The sequence below is a fragment of the Panthera tigris genome, chromosome F2 (assembly GCF_018350195.1).
Source record: "Panthera tigris isolate Pti1 chromosome F2, P.tigris_Pti1_mat1.1, whole genome shotgun sequence".
NCBI lineage: Eukaryota > Metazoa > Chordata > Mammalia > Carnivora > Felidae > Panthera > Panthera tigris.
In genome coordinates this window covers 59,330,032-59,346,108 of record NC_056676.1, presented here as the reverse complement: position 1 = coordinate 59,346,108, position 16,077 = coordinate 59,330,032, and the positions used below count along the sequence as shown (strand labels likewise).

The 16,077-nt window shown below is 37.6% G+C and overlaps 1 protein-coding gene across 4 annotated transcripts in view; it reads left to right on the top strand.

Moving 5' to 3' along the window:
- Positions 1 to 16,077, top strand: part of TRPS1 (transcriptional repressor GATA binding 1) — a 373,555-nt gene that overhangs the window by 163,483 nt on the left and 193,995 nt on the right. For 2 of the 4 annotated variants that reach the window (XM_042972939.1, XM_042972941.1), the window contains exon 2: positions 5,683 to 6,611. In XM_042972939.1, coding sequence (XP_042828873.1) covers positions 5,685 to 6,611 — 927 coding nt within the window. In that variant the 5' untranslated portion in view covers positions 5,683 to 5,684. Of the gene's footprint in view, positions 1 to 2,152; positions 2,311 to 5,682; positions 6,612 to 16,077 lie in introns of all 4 variants that reach the window. The other 2 variants (XM_042972940.1, XM_042972938.1) reach the window with 2 other exon arrangements.

Below are 16,077 nucleotides of genomic sequence, written 5' to 3'. Positions count from 1 at the left end.
CTGGACATATAATTGGACATTCTTCCTTCCTTTGTTTAGGGTCAAGATGCTACAAATAGCATAGGAATTTATATCTCTTACCTTCAAGGAGTTTCTCATCTGATGGAAATAAATTCTTGTTTTAATCTGTATTGGATGGATGTGTTAGCTCTCTTTTTAAATTACTGCAGTAGTGGATTTCTTTGACTGAATAATTCATTTGATTACCTATTGCAAGGCTATTTGGAACAAGTATTTCATAAATGTATGTGTGAAAAAAATATAATTCAAAGAATTCTCTCTCTATATATGCACATATATAAACAAATATATATACACACATATATATATATATGAAATAAAGCTAAATCATTAATGGTTAATTCAAATTATCTAGGAATAATAGAAAACTCAGATTCCTTTTGCTGTGAAGATGCCATTCTGAGAACATGAGTCACAGTCTTCTGTAGAAAAAGGAATTTTTTCTTATATATTTAAGAATTTTAATTGTGAGATAAGATAGTTATCAGAATTATATTTTAAGCTCTAATGCTGATTATTTCCACTGATACTATAACATAGGAACAGTACAGTATCCTATTGTTTCTTATAATAATTTTCTTTTTCATAAAAAATACAGAGGGGCGCCTGGGTGGCTCAGTCAGTTAAGTGTCTGACTTCGACTCAGGTCATGATCTCGCGGTTTGTGAGTTCGAGCCCCATGTTGGGCTCTGTGCTGACAGCTCAGAGCCTGGAGACTGCTTCAGATTCTGTGTCTCCCACTCTCTCTGCCCTACCCCTGCTTGCGCTCTGTCTCTATCTCTCTCAAAAATGAATAAACATTTAAAACAATTTTTTAAAAAAATACAAAGAAAGCCTTTAGATTTGTTTTAATTTAGGAGGAAATAATAATAGAAATAGGGATTTTTGCAAATGGAATGTCTTACATCTCAGAGATGAAACTACAAATAGTACATTTTTAGGAAGCTAAACATGTTTTAACCCACTTAAATATCTTGACACAAAATATATTTTCATGTTATATCTGCTGTTGGAGGAGTGTACATGTATTTGCGTAGGTGGAGAATGATGTGAAGGTGGGCATGCTCACCATTTCCACCTCACCTACTCCCTAGCCCATAGGTGAGCTTTTAATCTCACAATTAAATAGAGAGGAGTTAGCAATTTTCAGTCTTGTAGCTCTTAAATTCTTCAGTGCCTCCTTATCCAGTTCACTTTAGCCCCAGATTATCTAAATGGTCGTTTATAGCAGGCCTACTGTAAATTGGCATTTTGAACTACTTTTGGTAGTCAGTATGAGGGATATTACTACATAGTTGAATGAAGAGGTTTAAAATAAAGTTGCCAGAACACTCCTTGATGTGATTATCTTCCTTCCTTCCTTCCTTCTTTTTCTTTTCTTTTCTTTTCTTTTCTTTTCTTTTCTTTTCTTTTCTTTTCTTTTCTTTTCTTTCTCTAATTATTTTTAACCATTACTATAATATCTGCCTCAATAATTTCACTTAGATAATAAAGATGATGGTATAATGATGGTTCATCATGACTTTATGAACTTCTATATCAAGAGCAAAAATAAAAGATTACTAAAAATAGCTAAAAAGATGGCATGTGTTCTAGCGTGTCATGTTTCTGTAACTGTTGGTTCGGAAGGCTTACGTAGATCTCAGTTCTCGATGGCATTGCAGGGACTCCTTTCTCGGCCACTTGGTGTGCACTGCTACTATGAGTTTGGAAGACATTGGCAATGGGTACAACTTCTTGTCTTCAGCTGTGACTGTACAATATCAGTAGATACACTTTATATCTTTTGCAGAAGCATTTCCCCTCCATGTTTACTAACCGAGAGCATTTATCCCCACCCCAGCGTAGGTAAGTATTCTGGTCCTTAGCCTTCTGGAGTTTTGAGGTTAAATCGTACATCTCAGTCTTTTGTGAAAATGACTTCTGTAATCTTTTATATCACGCTCCTTCTTCTCCTGCTGCTTTATTAAAACCCAGGGGAGGGAAGATCTTGCTCAAGGTTTGCTCATGCATTTATTAGGTATCTGTCAAGCAGCGTGTGGTGCTGGCATATAAATGTATTTTAGGTGTGATACATTAAAGCCTATTTACATCATTTAGGAAGGAAAATATTTTTTGTTTTGTTTTGCAGATGTACAGATCAGCTCTCAAAATGTCTTCTGTGTCTTCCGAGCATCTTCTAAGACAATTGCATTAGCCTCCTGCTAGTTGACTAATAGAATTAATAATTGTAGAAAGCACTCTAAAGCCACATGCCTTATGAAGTCAATGCTGGGTATGATTTTACAAGTATGTGATCTATTTTTTCAAGTGAAAATGTTAACTGGAAAAGTTCTTGGCACGCAGTAAAACATCATGCAATCTGTTATGTCTCTTAAAGATAATAACTTGAGGGTGGCTATAGTCTTACGATATCTAACTTATGACTTGTTAGGGGAGTTTCTTTCACTTAGAAGTATTGCAAATGTGCTTATATTTACATAATATGTCATTCTCAAAAGTTATGGTGATATAATTCCAGTAAAAAATTATTTTTCTATAACTACTTCAAAGTATAGTCAACTAAATTAACCATGATTATTTTTTTTTAAAGAAACTAAAAAGAACATGCCCCTTCCACCCACAACAAAAAAGAAAACACAAATGACCTTTCTGATACTTCTTTGAAGTTTTAGCAGTTTAACATTATTTGTGATGTATATTTTTAAGGGCTGTGTTCAGCATGAGGAGTCAGTGAGTCATATGGGTTCCAAAGTTCTGTTCTTGGTGGAAGAGGGAACTGAAATTTGAAAGGATGAAAATTTAATTAAATCATTTTTTCTCTTAGTTACTGTAATTGCTGGTTCAGTAGTTTTTAAACTATGACCTATTACTTTTCTTCATGATAACAATAAATCAACAGGGTCTAATTTTTTTTTGGTTTGCAAAACAAGTGAAATTTTTTCATATTAACATACTTATATCTATTCACTGTTAAGTATTTTATCTTAGTTCCTTGCTCTGTAAAATGTTGCTGTTTTTCTAATCACCTTGACATTAATATATGGACAGAAACCATTTTCTCTTCATTTTAATGGAAAGAAAATCTTAACGAATTTGGTTATTTCATATTCATTTCGTTATGAATCCTGCCTTTCATATAGATTTCTGTTTTTCTGTGTAACCTTATTTATTTCATTGGGGTGCATTACTGTTAGGTTTTATTTCCATTAAGAAGATGATCTTAAAATACAAATGATATGGTGGTTCAGTATTTGTCCAAGAAAAGATTAAATTGCAATAGTTCCTAAAGACTTTTATGTGTAATGGAAAAAACAAACACGAAATTCTGGAGGGAAAGGCAAGAGATGCTATAGCGAATCATTACATTTGTATGTGTAGTAATGGCCGATACTCTACAAACTAGGATGTCTTTTTCTTTAGGCCACGGTAAGAACAGCATTTTTTTAAAATTCAGATTCTTGTTTAAATAATAACTGGTTTCTTAAACTTCCTTTTTATTATTATTTTTTTTTCATGTTTAGTTTTCCTTTTGTTGACTACCAGTAAAATTGCCCTCCACTCTTCCATGTGTTGGTTCAAGTTCCCAAATTCTGTCACTTTTGACAGAGGACTAGGGGTCTCTTAAAGTGTTGGCATCAACCAATAAGACATGAACATGCAAACATTAAAAAATAAATACGTTAGAGGCACCTGGCTGGCTCAGTCAGTGGAGTGTGCAACTCTTGATCTCGAGATCGTGTGTTTGAGCCCCATGTTGGATGGGGAGATTACTGGGAAAAAAATCTTAAAATAGATAAATAAATAGATAAATAAAAATAGGCTGACTAGTGTTCCATTTTTTTTTTTTTAATAAGCAGTGGTTACCTAGCTTAGTTTATTTTAAGACCCAATGATAATGACACCAAGGTGAAGACTCACTCCCTGCTCCCTGCCTTGGCCAGGCAGGTTTACATGGCTTCATGACCATCAGTGGTACTTGAAACTTCAGTCCTTCATCCTATCAATGTTTTTGTTGTTGTTGTTGTTCCAGGAGGAACATATACAGATTCTGTGCATATTTGTTGACTCATGTTATTGTTGTACTAAAAAGAAGAGTATACTTTCTTTAGTGCAGTTAATATTTTTTGACATTATTTTTGTAAAGTGAATTTTCCCCTTGCAAATGATTCTTTATAGTCAACCAGGGCATTAACTTGGCTCAGTGATTCATATTATACACATTTGCTTGACCAGCTCTTCAGAAATGAAGGTACATCCATATATGTCCAAAGCCAGTGTGGCTCCTCAGCACTTGTGAGAAATTACAGATGAGAATGACTAAAACGTGTTATTAATTTGGATTTTCTCAGGACATGTTGGATAATCATGGTGTAACTAACTCTGTTAAATCTGCCCCTGTGGCAAAGTCAGCTAGTAAAGAGGACTTGTCTTATTAGTCAGTCACAGGTGGATTTTCCTACGGGACATTTGGGGTGACAACTGACGGCATTTGCAGTGTTTTGGCTGGGAGATTAAGGGGACATAAGCCATGAAGCTCGGTTCTGGACTAGCCTTAGTTGCTGCATTTTTTTATGGACACACCACAAATTGTTTCTTATCTCCTCATACTGAAGTTCTGATTCATTAGACTCCAGTAGGGGAATTTGTCACAGTATTCTTATTTTGACCATTCTCCTTGTTGGCACTAACTTGAAAGGCACAGTCGAGGCAGCATGTGAAGGTGAACCTTGGGGAGGGTGCTGATAGTTGGCCATTCCAAGCTACCAAATGACAGCGTCATATGATTCAGTTTAATATTTTACTTTAGTCCATCTCCAGCGTGCTCCTGATGGTGAAATTGGTACTGTTTCCACCTGGTTGTGCTAAGAATCCAGGACTTAGTTAGCTTCCCCATCATGCTACATAGAGTCCTAGTAAAAGCAACCTGGTCACTCTGATATGGACCAGGTTTTCCTCCTAACTTTCAGGCAAGCTCTCCAATTGGGGCTTAAAGAAATTTATCGGTAGGACAGAGATGAGACATTTGTTACCCTCCATTCCTGAAAGTAATAGGGCAGTTTTCACTTTGTTTATAACATACTGTTTCTGTCTTTTGACTATGAGGATATTTTGGTTGAAATTACATTTATAGCTTGGTTGCACAGTATGTAACCATATTGAATTCCAATTTATGTTGTTTATATACATAGCATATAAATAAACATGTAATATATATTCTGTAAACATAAATGCATATATATTTCATAAACATAGCATGTGTATATATTATACATAATATATAAGGTTTACAAATAAGCATGTATACAGCATCAACTGTACCTGAAGAAAGTGAGCAAAAAATATCATTGGCAAACAAGAATAGTAGGAAAGATAGAGCTATCAATGACAATAAATATTTTGGTATTCATAAAACCATTTAAAAATAGCAAATGAGCCACTCTATGACAAAAATAATTCTAAATGTAAATATTTGCTTTAGTCTCAGGTGGGTTTTTTTTTTTTTTGCTATTTTTCAAACATTTTTTTTTCCCTAGAGGAAGATTTTTGTATGCACCTTAAAAAAGCCTCAAGTAAGAATAAGTAAAATGTTCTATATTAGGTTGCATCTCTGCAACTTTCAAATAACCTCGCATTTCCTTTTCCCTTGCATTTTTACAGATATGGTCCGGAAAAAGAACCCCCCTCTGAGAAACGTTGTTAGCGAAGGCGAGGGCCAGACCCTGGAGCCTATAGGTACAGAAAGCAAGGTGTCTGGAAAGAACAAAGAATTTTCTGCAGATCAGATGTCAGAAAATACAGATCAGAGTGATGCTGCAGAACTGAATAATAAGGAGGAACATCGCTTGCATGGCCAAGATTCATCCTCTAGCAGCAAGAAGGGCCCCAAAAGCTCCAGCCTGAGTGAGAAGGCTGGCTTCAATTATGAAAGCCCCAGTAAAGGAGGAAACCTTCCCTCGCATCCACATGATGAGGTGACAGATAGAAATATGTTGGCTTTCTCATCTCCAGCTGTGGGGGGAGTCTGTGAGCCCTTGAAGTCTCCTCAACGAGCAGAGGCAGATGACCCTCAAGATACGGCCTGCACCCCAGCAGGGGACTCATTGGAGACGAAGGAAGATCATAAGATGTCACCAAAGGCCACGGAGGAAACAGGGCAGGCGCAGAGTAGTCAAGCCAATTGTCAAGGCTCAAGCCCAGTTTCAGTGGCCTCCAAAAACCCACAAGTGCCTTCAGATGGGGGTGTAAGACTGAATAAATCCAAAACCGACTTACTGGTAAATGACAACCCAGACCCGGCACCTCTGTCTCCAGAGCTTCAGGACTTTAAATGCAATATCTGTGGATATGGTTACTATGGCAATGACCCCACAGATCTGATTAAGCACTTCCGAAAGTATCACTTAGGACTGCATAACCGCACCAGGCAGGATGCTGAGCTGGACAGCAAAATCTTGGCCCTTCATAACATGGTGCAGTTCAGCCATTCCAAAGACTTCCAGAAGGTCAACCGTTCCGTGCTTTCTGGTGTGCTGCAGGACATCAATTCTTCAAGGCCTGTTTTACTAAATGGGACCTATGATGTACAGGTTTGTGCTTTGTGTTGTTCTCTCTTTATACAGAAAAGGTTCCTGGTAATGAAGTGTGAATTCTTGCACGCATGGTAAAATCAGGTTCCCAGAACCAAAGGGGTAGCCTGCTAGATTCAGCGGGAGGATGGACACACTCCACAGCCATTTTATCCAAATGTGAATTCAGAGGGGTCTTTAATCTCTTCTCATGGAAAATAGTCCCAATATCTCTATTAGGTTGGGAAAAGCCTTTTCACGGGATGAGGTAGGCTTCGTATTTCTAGAAATATTTCGTGGTAATTCGGTGTTTTCACAGTCTTCCCAAAAATGGCACTCATCTTTATAGTTCCACGTGATAGTAGTATATGGTTTGTTCTAATCTTAGATTAGAAATCTTTTGCTATAGTCTTTGCTTCAGTGAGGATCTTGCCTGTGTCTTGCATTAGGATTTAATTTTATACTCGGCCTGGCGTCAACTTGGACTCGGTTTGGGTCATACGGACAGTTACAGAGATATACTCCAGAAAAAGCAACCTAATTGCAAATGAAAATTTGGAAATAAAAGTTTACATTGATTATAAAGAAGTCAATGTGATTGTAAGCAGTAGGGACACCAGAATGACCTTGGTGCAGGCCAGTAAAGCATTCCTTTCCGCATTTAAGGAAAATAGTAATTTATGAAAGCATTTAGCAGTAATTTAGATTTCTGCCTTTATTAAAACTGGCATACCTTTTTGATCTACTCTTCTGTCTTTAGTTTATGGCATATGTGAAATGGAAAAAAAAATCTACCATTTCAAATAGAATGAAAGGCAGAACTGACGCTAAAGAAATGTATTCATTTCATTTTAAGCAATTTTAGCCTAGTCAGTACTCATGGTCAGCTTGAGAAAGTGTATTCGTTTCTGTTACCATCTGTAGTTTTTTATTGTATTATGCGGCCAGAGGATTTCAAAACATATTAGGTTTAATATTAACCTTCTTTAGGAATGATTAGAAGAAGTACCAGAGAACTAATGAAATTACATCATACTTATCTGACCTCCTAATTCCCTTAAAATATGAGTCATTTTGATCAACCCAATAGCTCTAGCACATTGGCTGTAGACCTCTTTATGGACCTAGTGCCAATTAAGAAAGGCAGGCAAAGGAATTCTAAATAACAGGTAGTGAACTTATTTTGCAGTACTTGTAAAAAAGAATCAGAGGAGAAATTTCCCAAGCCTTTAAAAATGTCAGAACAGCAATCTTATCACTTTCAAAGGGAGATAGGAAGAACTCTTAAAAAGCCAGTTTCATCTTTGTAGAGCTCTCTTAAAAATTCCATCCTACTTTGTGAATTTCCACAAATAGAATTATTTCTGTGGAGCAGCAAATTAAGCCAACATAGTTATTATGCATGAAAGCCGCATGCTTTGAACTGCTGTCTTATTAAAGATCATTTCACTGTCTTATGTCAGATACACTCTGCTGTCAAACCATGATTGGAAAGCAAATACGTGTTTTAGATAAAAGGGTTAGAAGTGAATAATGTCAGTATGTGAACTGGTGTTTTATAATTAGCAAGTAATATGATGTTAATACCTGGATTTCCGGCAGGAGTTTCAGTTTGTTCACTCTGGGGACAAGTTCTGAAGGCAGCTGATCTGGGCTGTCAGGAAGGCTCTAACATGAAGATTACTAAAGGCCGATGGTTTAGAAGAATTCAGATTTTTAAACACACTTCCATTTCCCCCAAACAGTTATTTGTTAGGTTCTTAGTTATTTATAGTAAAGTTTATGTTTGGGTAGAATGAGCTGGACACTTTTCTGGGCAGTGATGTTAGAAATAAAACAGATGTGTGAGCTCTCCGAGTTTGAACTAATAGAAGGAGAAATAAAACAGCTGATCCTAAACTATGCTGTCTACTAAGTGCTGCAGAAGCACCCAGTAAAGAAGACAGAAAGGGGTAGGAAATAGCATCCAGGGAGATAATCTTGTTAAGATCAATTTTTTTTTTCCCGAGAAATAATATGGCTAAAAATAGAAAAAAGCAATCTGTGGGAAAAGCAGATGATTATTTCAAAGAAACGATTGGATTTAGAAGCAAGTCTAAAGAGAGTTAACTTTTTTCAGCGTAGGAATAGAACACTAAATACACTTTTAGGCCAAATGCTGATCTTGAGGACTCTGCACATGCCAGATGTTGATGCAGAAATGTGTCCGAAGATGAGTAACTTATTAGTACTTTTATGCTGAAATAAATATTGAGCGGCTTCCCTGTATGCCTAAACTGAATAAAAGCACATCTGAAATTCCCCTTTTTACCCGCAAGGGTTTGTGTGCTGAAATGCCGTTTGAGGGCCTTCTTTCCTTGGCTCTGGAACTGTGTGGGGACTAAAAGCTGTGCAGGATAAAATGCTGACTGTAGAATTTCTTTAACACGGTTCTGTCAGACATTTGTAGTAAGTTAATGGCTGTGTGTGTATTCTGATAAAAAGATGTTGGTAAATATGAGTGTCACAGACGAGTAATCATTCTATTTCAGGAATTATTTATATAAATCTTTAATGTAAGCTAATAATAAATGTAACGAATGACCAATTCATTAATCTTTTCCAATTAAACTGGCCTTTTTTTTTTTAAACATTCAGGACAGTTGGTGGTTAATGATAGATTTATGACATTTTAGGCAAAAAAAAAAAAAAAAAAAAAAAAAAAATAAAGCCACAAGTACAGGACATAAGAACTCTGTGGCTTTGATCTGTATTATAGTTTGACACGGATGATTTTAAATAATTTGAACTGACTCAACTGCAAACATAAGATATACCATTGGGAAAAAGAAATAATTTAAACAAATGTTAAGATTTCCAGTTCCGAGTTCAGATTATTTGACATGTATTTGTGGGAATAACTGAAGTTTAGACATGCTCGTACTGACAAGTATTCACTTCTGTGTAAATTTTATTACAAATAGGGAAGTCAAAGAATTCTATATTCCTTTAAAAATAGCACCAAATAACAATGTTCCTTTATACTGCAGAGTTAGATAGAGCCCCAGTTGGATAATGGAGCTCCAGTTGGATAATAGAGCCCCAGTTGGGTAATGGAGGCCACCTTAAATGGCCATATCATGAAACTAGGACAGTCTTCCCTGAGTGTTGAATTCAGATCCTCCCCGTCATATGTCGTACGTTGAGGTAGCATGCCCAGCCCTGAGATCAGAAGGCATGCCAGTTCTTTACCAAGAAAAACAAGGAAAGATATAATGGCTAGCTTAGAGCTATTTGACTCGATTGGGATGTTAGTTTCTTAATTTTTATTATTTAAAAAAAAAATTTTTTTTTTAAAGTTTATTTATTTTTGAGACAGAGAGAGACAGAGCATGAACGGGGGAGGGGCAGAGAGAGAGGGAGACACAGAATGGGAAGCAGGCTCCAGGCTCTGAGCCATCAGCCCAGAGCCCGACGCGGGGCTCGAACTCACGGACCGTGAGATCGTGACCTGAGCTGAAGTCGGACGCTTAACCGACTGAGCCACCCAGGCGCCCCAGTTTCTTAATTTTTAAATGTAACCTGGGTTTTATCAATTGTTATGCCTAAATTTTTTTTAAAATAATGGATGTAACATGATTGGTAAGCCCTTCCTGTAATTTTTACTACCTGTATTCAGCCTTTGAGGCTCACATATAGACCATAATAGGACAAGAGATTGAGTTCTTCAAAAAGTAATTACAGCTTCTTTCTTTGTAATCTGCTTTATTATGCTTATATTTAAACCATCGCTGAATGGAGGCCGAAGTTGTTAAACATCGACTTTGCTGTTTCATTAGGGCTTAATGTGCTGTGCATTAGGGCATTTGCGTCATCTTTATGGGGGAGCTCTTAGTCCTTAGATCAGGTTATAAACGTCGGAGTCCTGTCAAGATGTGCTTCCCACGGGAAAGTGTTGAAGCTATCCCAAGTTTATAAATGCTCACAAGGTACATGTTGCCTTTCCTTATTAGTGTACCTTTTCTGTTATTCTGCATTATTCAAGACTCCCAGAAGGGAGCTACAGGATTCCAGCTATTAAATTTATTTTGGCCTTTAATGAAATTTTAAGGTTAATAGAAAAATCTCACTATTAACTTACCAGTTACTGTCTTGTGTCTGAGCTAGGAGCACTACATTTCTGTTCTGTAAATATTTTTATCAGAGTTGCACAATATGTCATGTTAGAAGCAGGAAGAACAGATTTTAGAGATAGGAAGTCATCCTTTGTATTTGTGTTTTCAACATATTTAACTCTATGAGCTTTATAGACCCTTAACATATGGCAATACATTGATTTGAACAGGGGGTTAACAGCTTGGTCTGGGGAAAAAAAAAAATTCCGAGAACATTAATTTCATTTTGGTTTATTTTGACTTTTCTTGAATTTTGCTTCCAAATATTTATTTTTTGCCGTGGAGTTTCCTTTGATCTGGAGTAGGAGGGAAGTGGTAGATCTTAGCAGGTTCTGTTTCTTTGTTTTTCTGAGTTGAGGACAATTGCACTTTAGAACAACTGGTGAATGAGACTTTAATCACTTCAGACTGTCTATAGAGTACAGAATGTTTGTCATATGAACCCATACTTGTTTTCAGGTCTGTGCCTCTTTAACATGTAATAAAGTGTGCAAAATAAAACATATGCTCACCCTAGGGCCATCAAGCAAAGTAAAGTTCTGGCATTTGCCAGGTTATTTTCCTCATCAAGATGGCCGAGCTGGATAGTGTAGCTTCCCAGGGAGGGGGGTAGAGTAGTTTTACTGTCTTCACTAATCCTTTCACCTGCATGTTGGTTAAATCTCCATGTGGCTTTGTTGCAAGAGAGTCAGTATGAGGAATGTCAATCTCTCCTTGATTTTCAGTTTTCTTGCTATCATTTAAAGAACGTGTATCACTTTCTTAAATATCAGTATTTCTCTCTAGGCAGAATGTTGAGAAGAAGAAATCCATGGTTATTAGTGCATCTAATCAAATTTAGCATTATTCAACTCTTAATAAAAAATGTTTTAAAAAATTAAGAAAAAAAATGATCCTCAAATCTGCTAACCATATCAAGTCAGCAGGTCAGTCAGTGCATTTTGTTTCTTGGGTCATTGGAATTACGGCATACATGGAGCTGTTTGGAAACACGGATTCATAAGTAGTGCCCAACCCCAAGAAAGTTTGGAGGGATGGGTTGCATGAAGTCTGTTTCCGAGAATCTAAATTAGACCATAGACCTCTTGAATTCTTCATCATATGGTTTAGTTTGAAGTAAGTGTTAGGAATTTTCAGAATATCAGAAAAGATCATGGCTTTAGTTAAATTGGAAGTCAGATGTAAAATTTATTTTTCTGTATTTTAATTTGATTCATACTTTTCTCACCAATAACTTATATAATCAAAATTGTACGTATCTTTCGGGTTGTCTTCCAATTTTGGATTCACTTCTGACAATAGCTAACAATTGATTAAGGGTTTCTTTCATGCATATGTAGATCTAAGCTCTTTATGTGGATTAATTAACTTATCTTCATAAAAACCCTTATGTAGACATCACTATTATGTCCATTTTTTTTTAAGTGAGAAAGTAGGCATAGAGGAATTCAAGTAACCTGTCCAAAATCACACAGTTGTGTAAGTAGGGTAAATGGGATGTAAGCCAGGGTACACAGGCTGCCGAAACCTTCTTCACAACCACTATAACAGGAACTTCTCAAATACAAGACTGAGTTGACTTCAACTACAAACGCAAGGAAGAGAATCCAACTGCATGTAAGGGAGGAGATACAAGACTGGTACACCAGGGCTCTTTGATGCATCCTCTGGGAATCACATTGAATTTGGGGACTTCAGTGATTTTTGTTTGAGATTGTCTCTTATCCAGTTCATGCAGTGTAATGCTGCCTTATTTGAACTTAGTAGACTCATAATTGAAATCATTGAAAAGAAAATTAGCGTTGCTGATTTGCCTTTTTTTTTTAAATTACTGTGATTCATTTCCACTGGTATTTTTGCTACAGAAGCTAGTTCCGATAGAGCGAGGAAGGGCCAGATTTTGATTTAATCAATCAAGGGTGCAATGCTTTATCCCCAAATGAAGCAACATTTTATCCATGTATTAGATTTGTTTTATATTCCCCTCATTTGGAGGACTTTGGTTTAGAGATTTGTGATTTAATATATGGCCAGAGAGTTGTATTCTTCTCTTCTGGTTACTAGGCACAATCCAGGAGTTGGTTTATCTATGAAGGTTAAATATTACGGAGATGCATCCAGCTCCCATTTATGTTCTCTATTGCTGTGTAATTAAAGTTTTATTCTTTGCTCGCGAGTAAGTACAGGAACGGGTGTGAGGCACAGAAGACACCAGAGTGTCTTCAGAGTGTCTCATGTGCATGTACTCCACACCCCAAACGAGCTCAGAGCCCTGTGGTCTCCCTACATTCTGAAAGTGAGGGGTGGGGCCACAGGGAGGGACTTGAGAAATACTTCTCCTCTTGCAGCCCCCCTTTAATACTTAGATGACTCACTGATGTCAGCCTGTCAGCCTGAAGAACACCTGAATTCTTTCATGAGTCTACTAACATATTTGGGGATCTTATAATAAACAGTGGTTTGTTCTAAGACCTGTTTTTCCAGCTGATGGGAGGCTGCACTGGCATCTCAAAGTCAACCTGCCTAAAGTTAAAGTTGTTAGCTTCTTCCCTAATGGTCCCCCCACCGCCTGCCCTTTCTAATGTACTCGCATTTCCAAATTGGTGGGGCTGGAAATACCACAGTTACCCTGGATTTCTTTCTGATGTGTATCTCCCCCCAAACAATGGAGTAGTTTGCTCTGGTCTTGCCCGCCTGATGCTTATACGGCCCCCACCCTTCATGTTTACTTAGTAGATTCTTAGTGGTTTCCTAGTTACTTCTTGTCTCTTTCAGATACCTTCTGTTGTCTTCTTTTCCTTTCTCTTCAGCTCTTGCCTCAACCCCATACCTTCCTCCATCCCTCCTCTCCTTTTCCTTTCTCTCTTTTCTCCCTCCTTCTGCCTTCTCTCCTCCTTCCCTTCCTCCCTCCTTTAATTAATTTTTAAAAATTCTGTTTAGAGATCCATCATCCTACATTTTGTAGGAAGTATAGGTCTACTTTCTAGAAAAGGTGTATCATTTTAATTATACTTACATAATTAAACTCTCCAGTCTCTCCACCATTCTCCAAATCTTCTCTCATCCCCCAGTCTCCCTTCACATTTCCCTAGAACAGCTTGCACCTTTTCACTGCCATTCACACTGGACTCACTTTGTTTCCTGCACCTGAAGAGCCTTTCCACAATCACTGCCTTTGAGGCTCATCTCAAGTGGCAACTCTGTGTCCCCCGCTCAGTTTCTCCTTCCAGAAGCTGACCTGGCCCTGTTGCTTGGGTCCTCTTCCTCTGTGTTGTCACGGAACTGGGTTCCTCTCCCAGCAGAAGCACATGCGCTCTACCGTCCTTGTCATTTATTTCCTTGTGAACTCTCTGCAGCAGCCCACAGACACGTGGGGTTTTGGACCCTGTCACTTCTGTGTGTGTCATCTGTGTTCGGCACACAGGAGGCATGCAACAAAGCACCCTTCCCTAGAGGAAGGATGTTCCACGGTGTCGCCACTCTGTCTTCCCATTTAAGATGCTCTTTAGCACAAATACCCGATTCTTACTTATCTCCATTAAGAGCCGGTGGCACAGGTAGGTCAGATGCAGGAGAGGGGTTAGTTCTGTGGATAATGCCCCCAGCCTTATAATTCACCTGCATTACATTTTCTGTCTTGTTTGGCATTTTTCCTTGTAAAACAATGTTTTTCTAAATTGTTGAGACTGACTTTAAGATTGATTGGTATTCTGTCAGCCCAAATACCAAATAATCATAGAGACTTAGTTCAGTTTATTATGCTGAGTGATGTAGGAAAACCAGTAGGGGTGGACTCTTGATGGCTGTAATCCAAAAGCTGATAATAAAAATGTGCATAATTTAATTAAAATGTTTATTATTATTTTTTTATTTTTGAGACAGAGCGAGAGCAGGGGACGGGCAGAGAGAGAGGGAGACACAGAATCCGAAGCAAGCCCCAGGCTCTGAGCTGTCAGCACAGAGCCCGACGCAGGGCTCGAACTCACAAACCATGAGATCATGACCTGAGCTGAAGTCAGATCCTTAACGGACTGAGCCACCCAGGCGTCCCAAAAATGTGCATAATTTAAAATATGCCGTGTTTTACACTTAAAATCAAGTTGAGTTTTGGTTATCTCCCCACAAAAAATATGGTTGCTCTTATAATTCAAAAAACTGTTTGGGTTTGTTCCTTATTTTTAAGAAGGGTGTTTATTGGCATTACGGCAGGGACAACCAGGAGCAGCAGGAATAGGATGTGATGGCGGGGGGCTAAGAGAGTCGCCATCTAATTCGATTTGTTGTTGGAATGTTTAAGCGTGTAGTCTCTCCCAGAGACTGCAGCACCCCCCATGCTGCACGGTGCTTTCTGAAGCACTCTCCAAGGCAGAAATGCTGCCTATGTAGATTAACACATTCATTCCGACTATAGCTATTTTCGGCCAAGATCGGCCCTGACAGATTTCTTCAAGCTCTTTGTAACTTCAGTATTTGAACAGTGATTTTTAACAACTTAGCTTTTTATTAAGTGAAGGTTTTACTTTTTTGACTAACAGCCCATAACCTCAAGTCCCCTTAAATTAGTACCCTCCTAATTGTCTCTGTTGCTATCAATTATAGTACTTGAAAGTGAACCACATCTGAGGAAGAGTTTGTGTTTAGTTCAAACACCTCTTTTTGTTCCACTGGCAGTAAGTACGTGTGCTGAAGTGTCATTTTGGGAGTTCTTGAGGCTTCAAAAAATCTTTTCCTTTGACATATTTTCTTAGATATCATTCTTACCAGTTTTTATTCCATATTATTAGAAGGAAATAAATTAATTAAGGTTAAAGTCTTTGAAAAAAAGCCAGCCTTTTATGTTTTTAAGTTCAACAGTGAAACATTTTTGTGAAAAGACATATGTAAATAAATTATAAACAAAGGCCAATGAAACATACTACATGGAAGGAATAGTTTTTAAAACTAACTTAAAAATGGAATAAAAAGCCATCCTAGTCCTTATTCAGTGAAAAGTAACTTCAAATCTGTTCTTTTTCATGCCTTCACAGATAAGTTGGTTGTTTCTAAACTGTAACTCATAAGCAAATGGCTCCCTAGTCATTTGTTTTTGGGTGATGATACATTTTGTTCAGTTTTTTTGAAGAAGCCCAAATATGTCAGGTTGAGTCAACGGTGGGGGGGAGGTGTGTGAATTACAATCACTTTTTTTTTTATCCCAGGTAACTCAGGGGCCTTGGGGGGGGGGGATTTCCATCTATGTTCACATCTCCCATAATGACTCCATTCAACCCAAATATATTGAGCCCTTGCTTGCGTCCAAAGATGAATAAAATATTATTCCTTCAGTCCAAGAA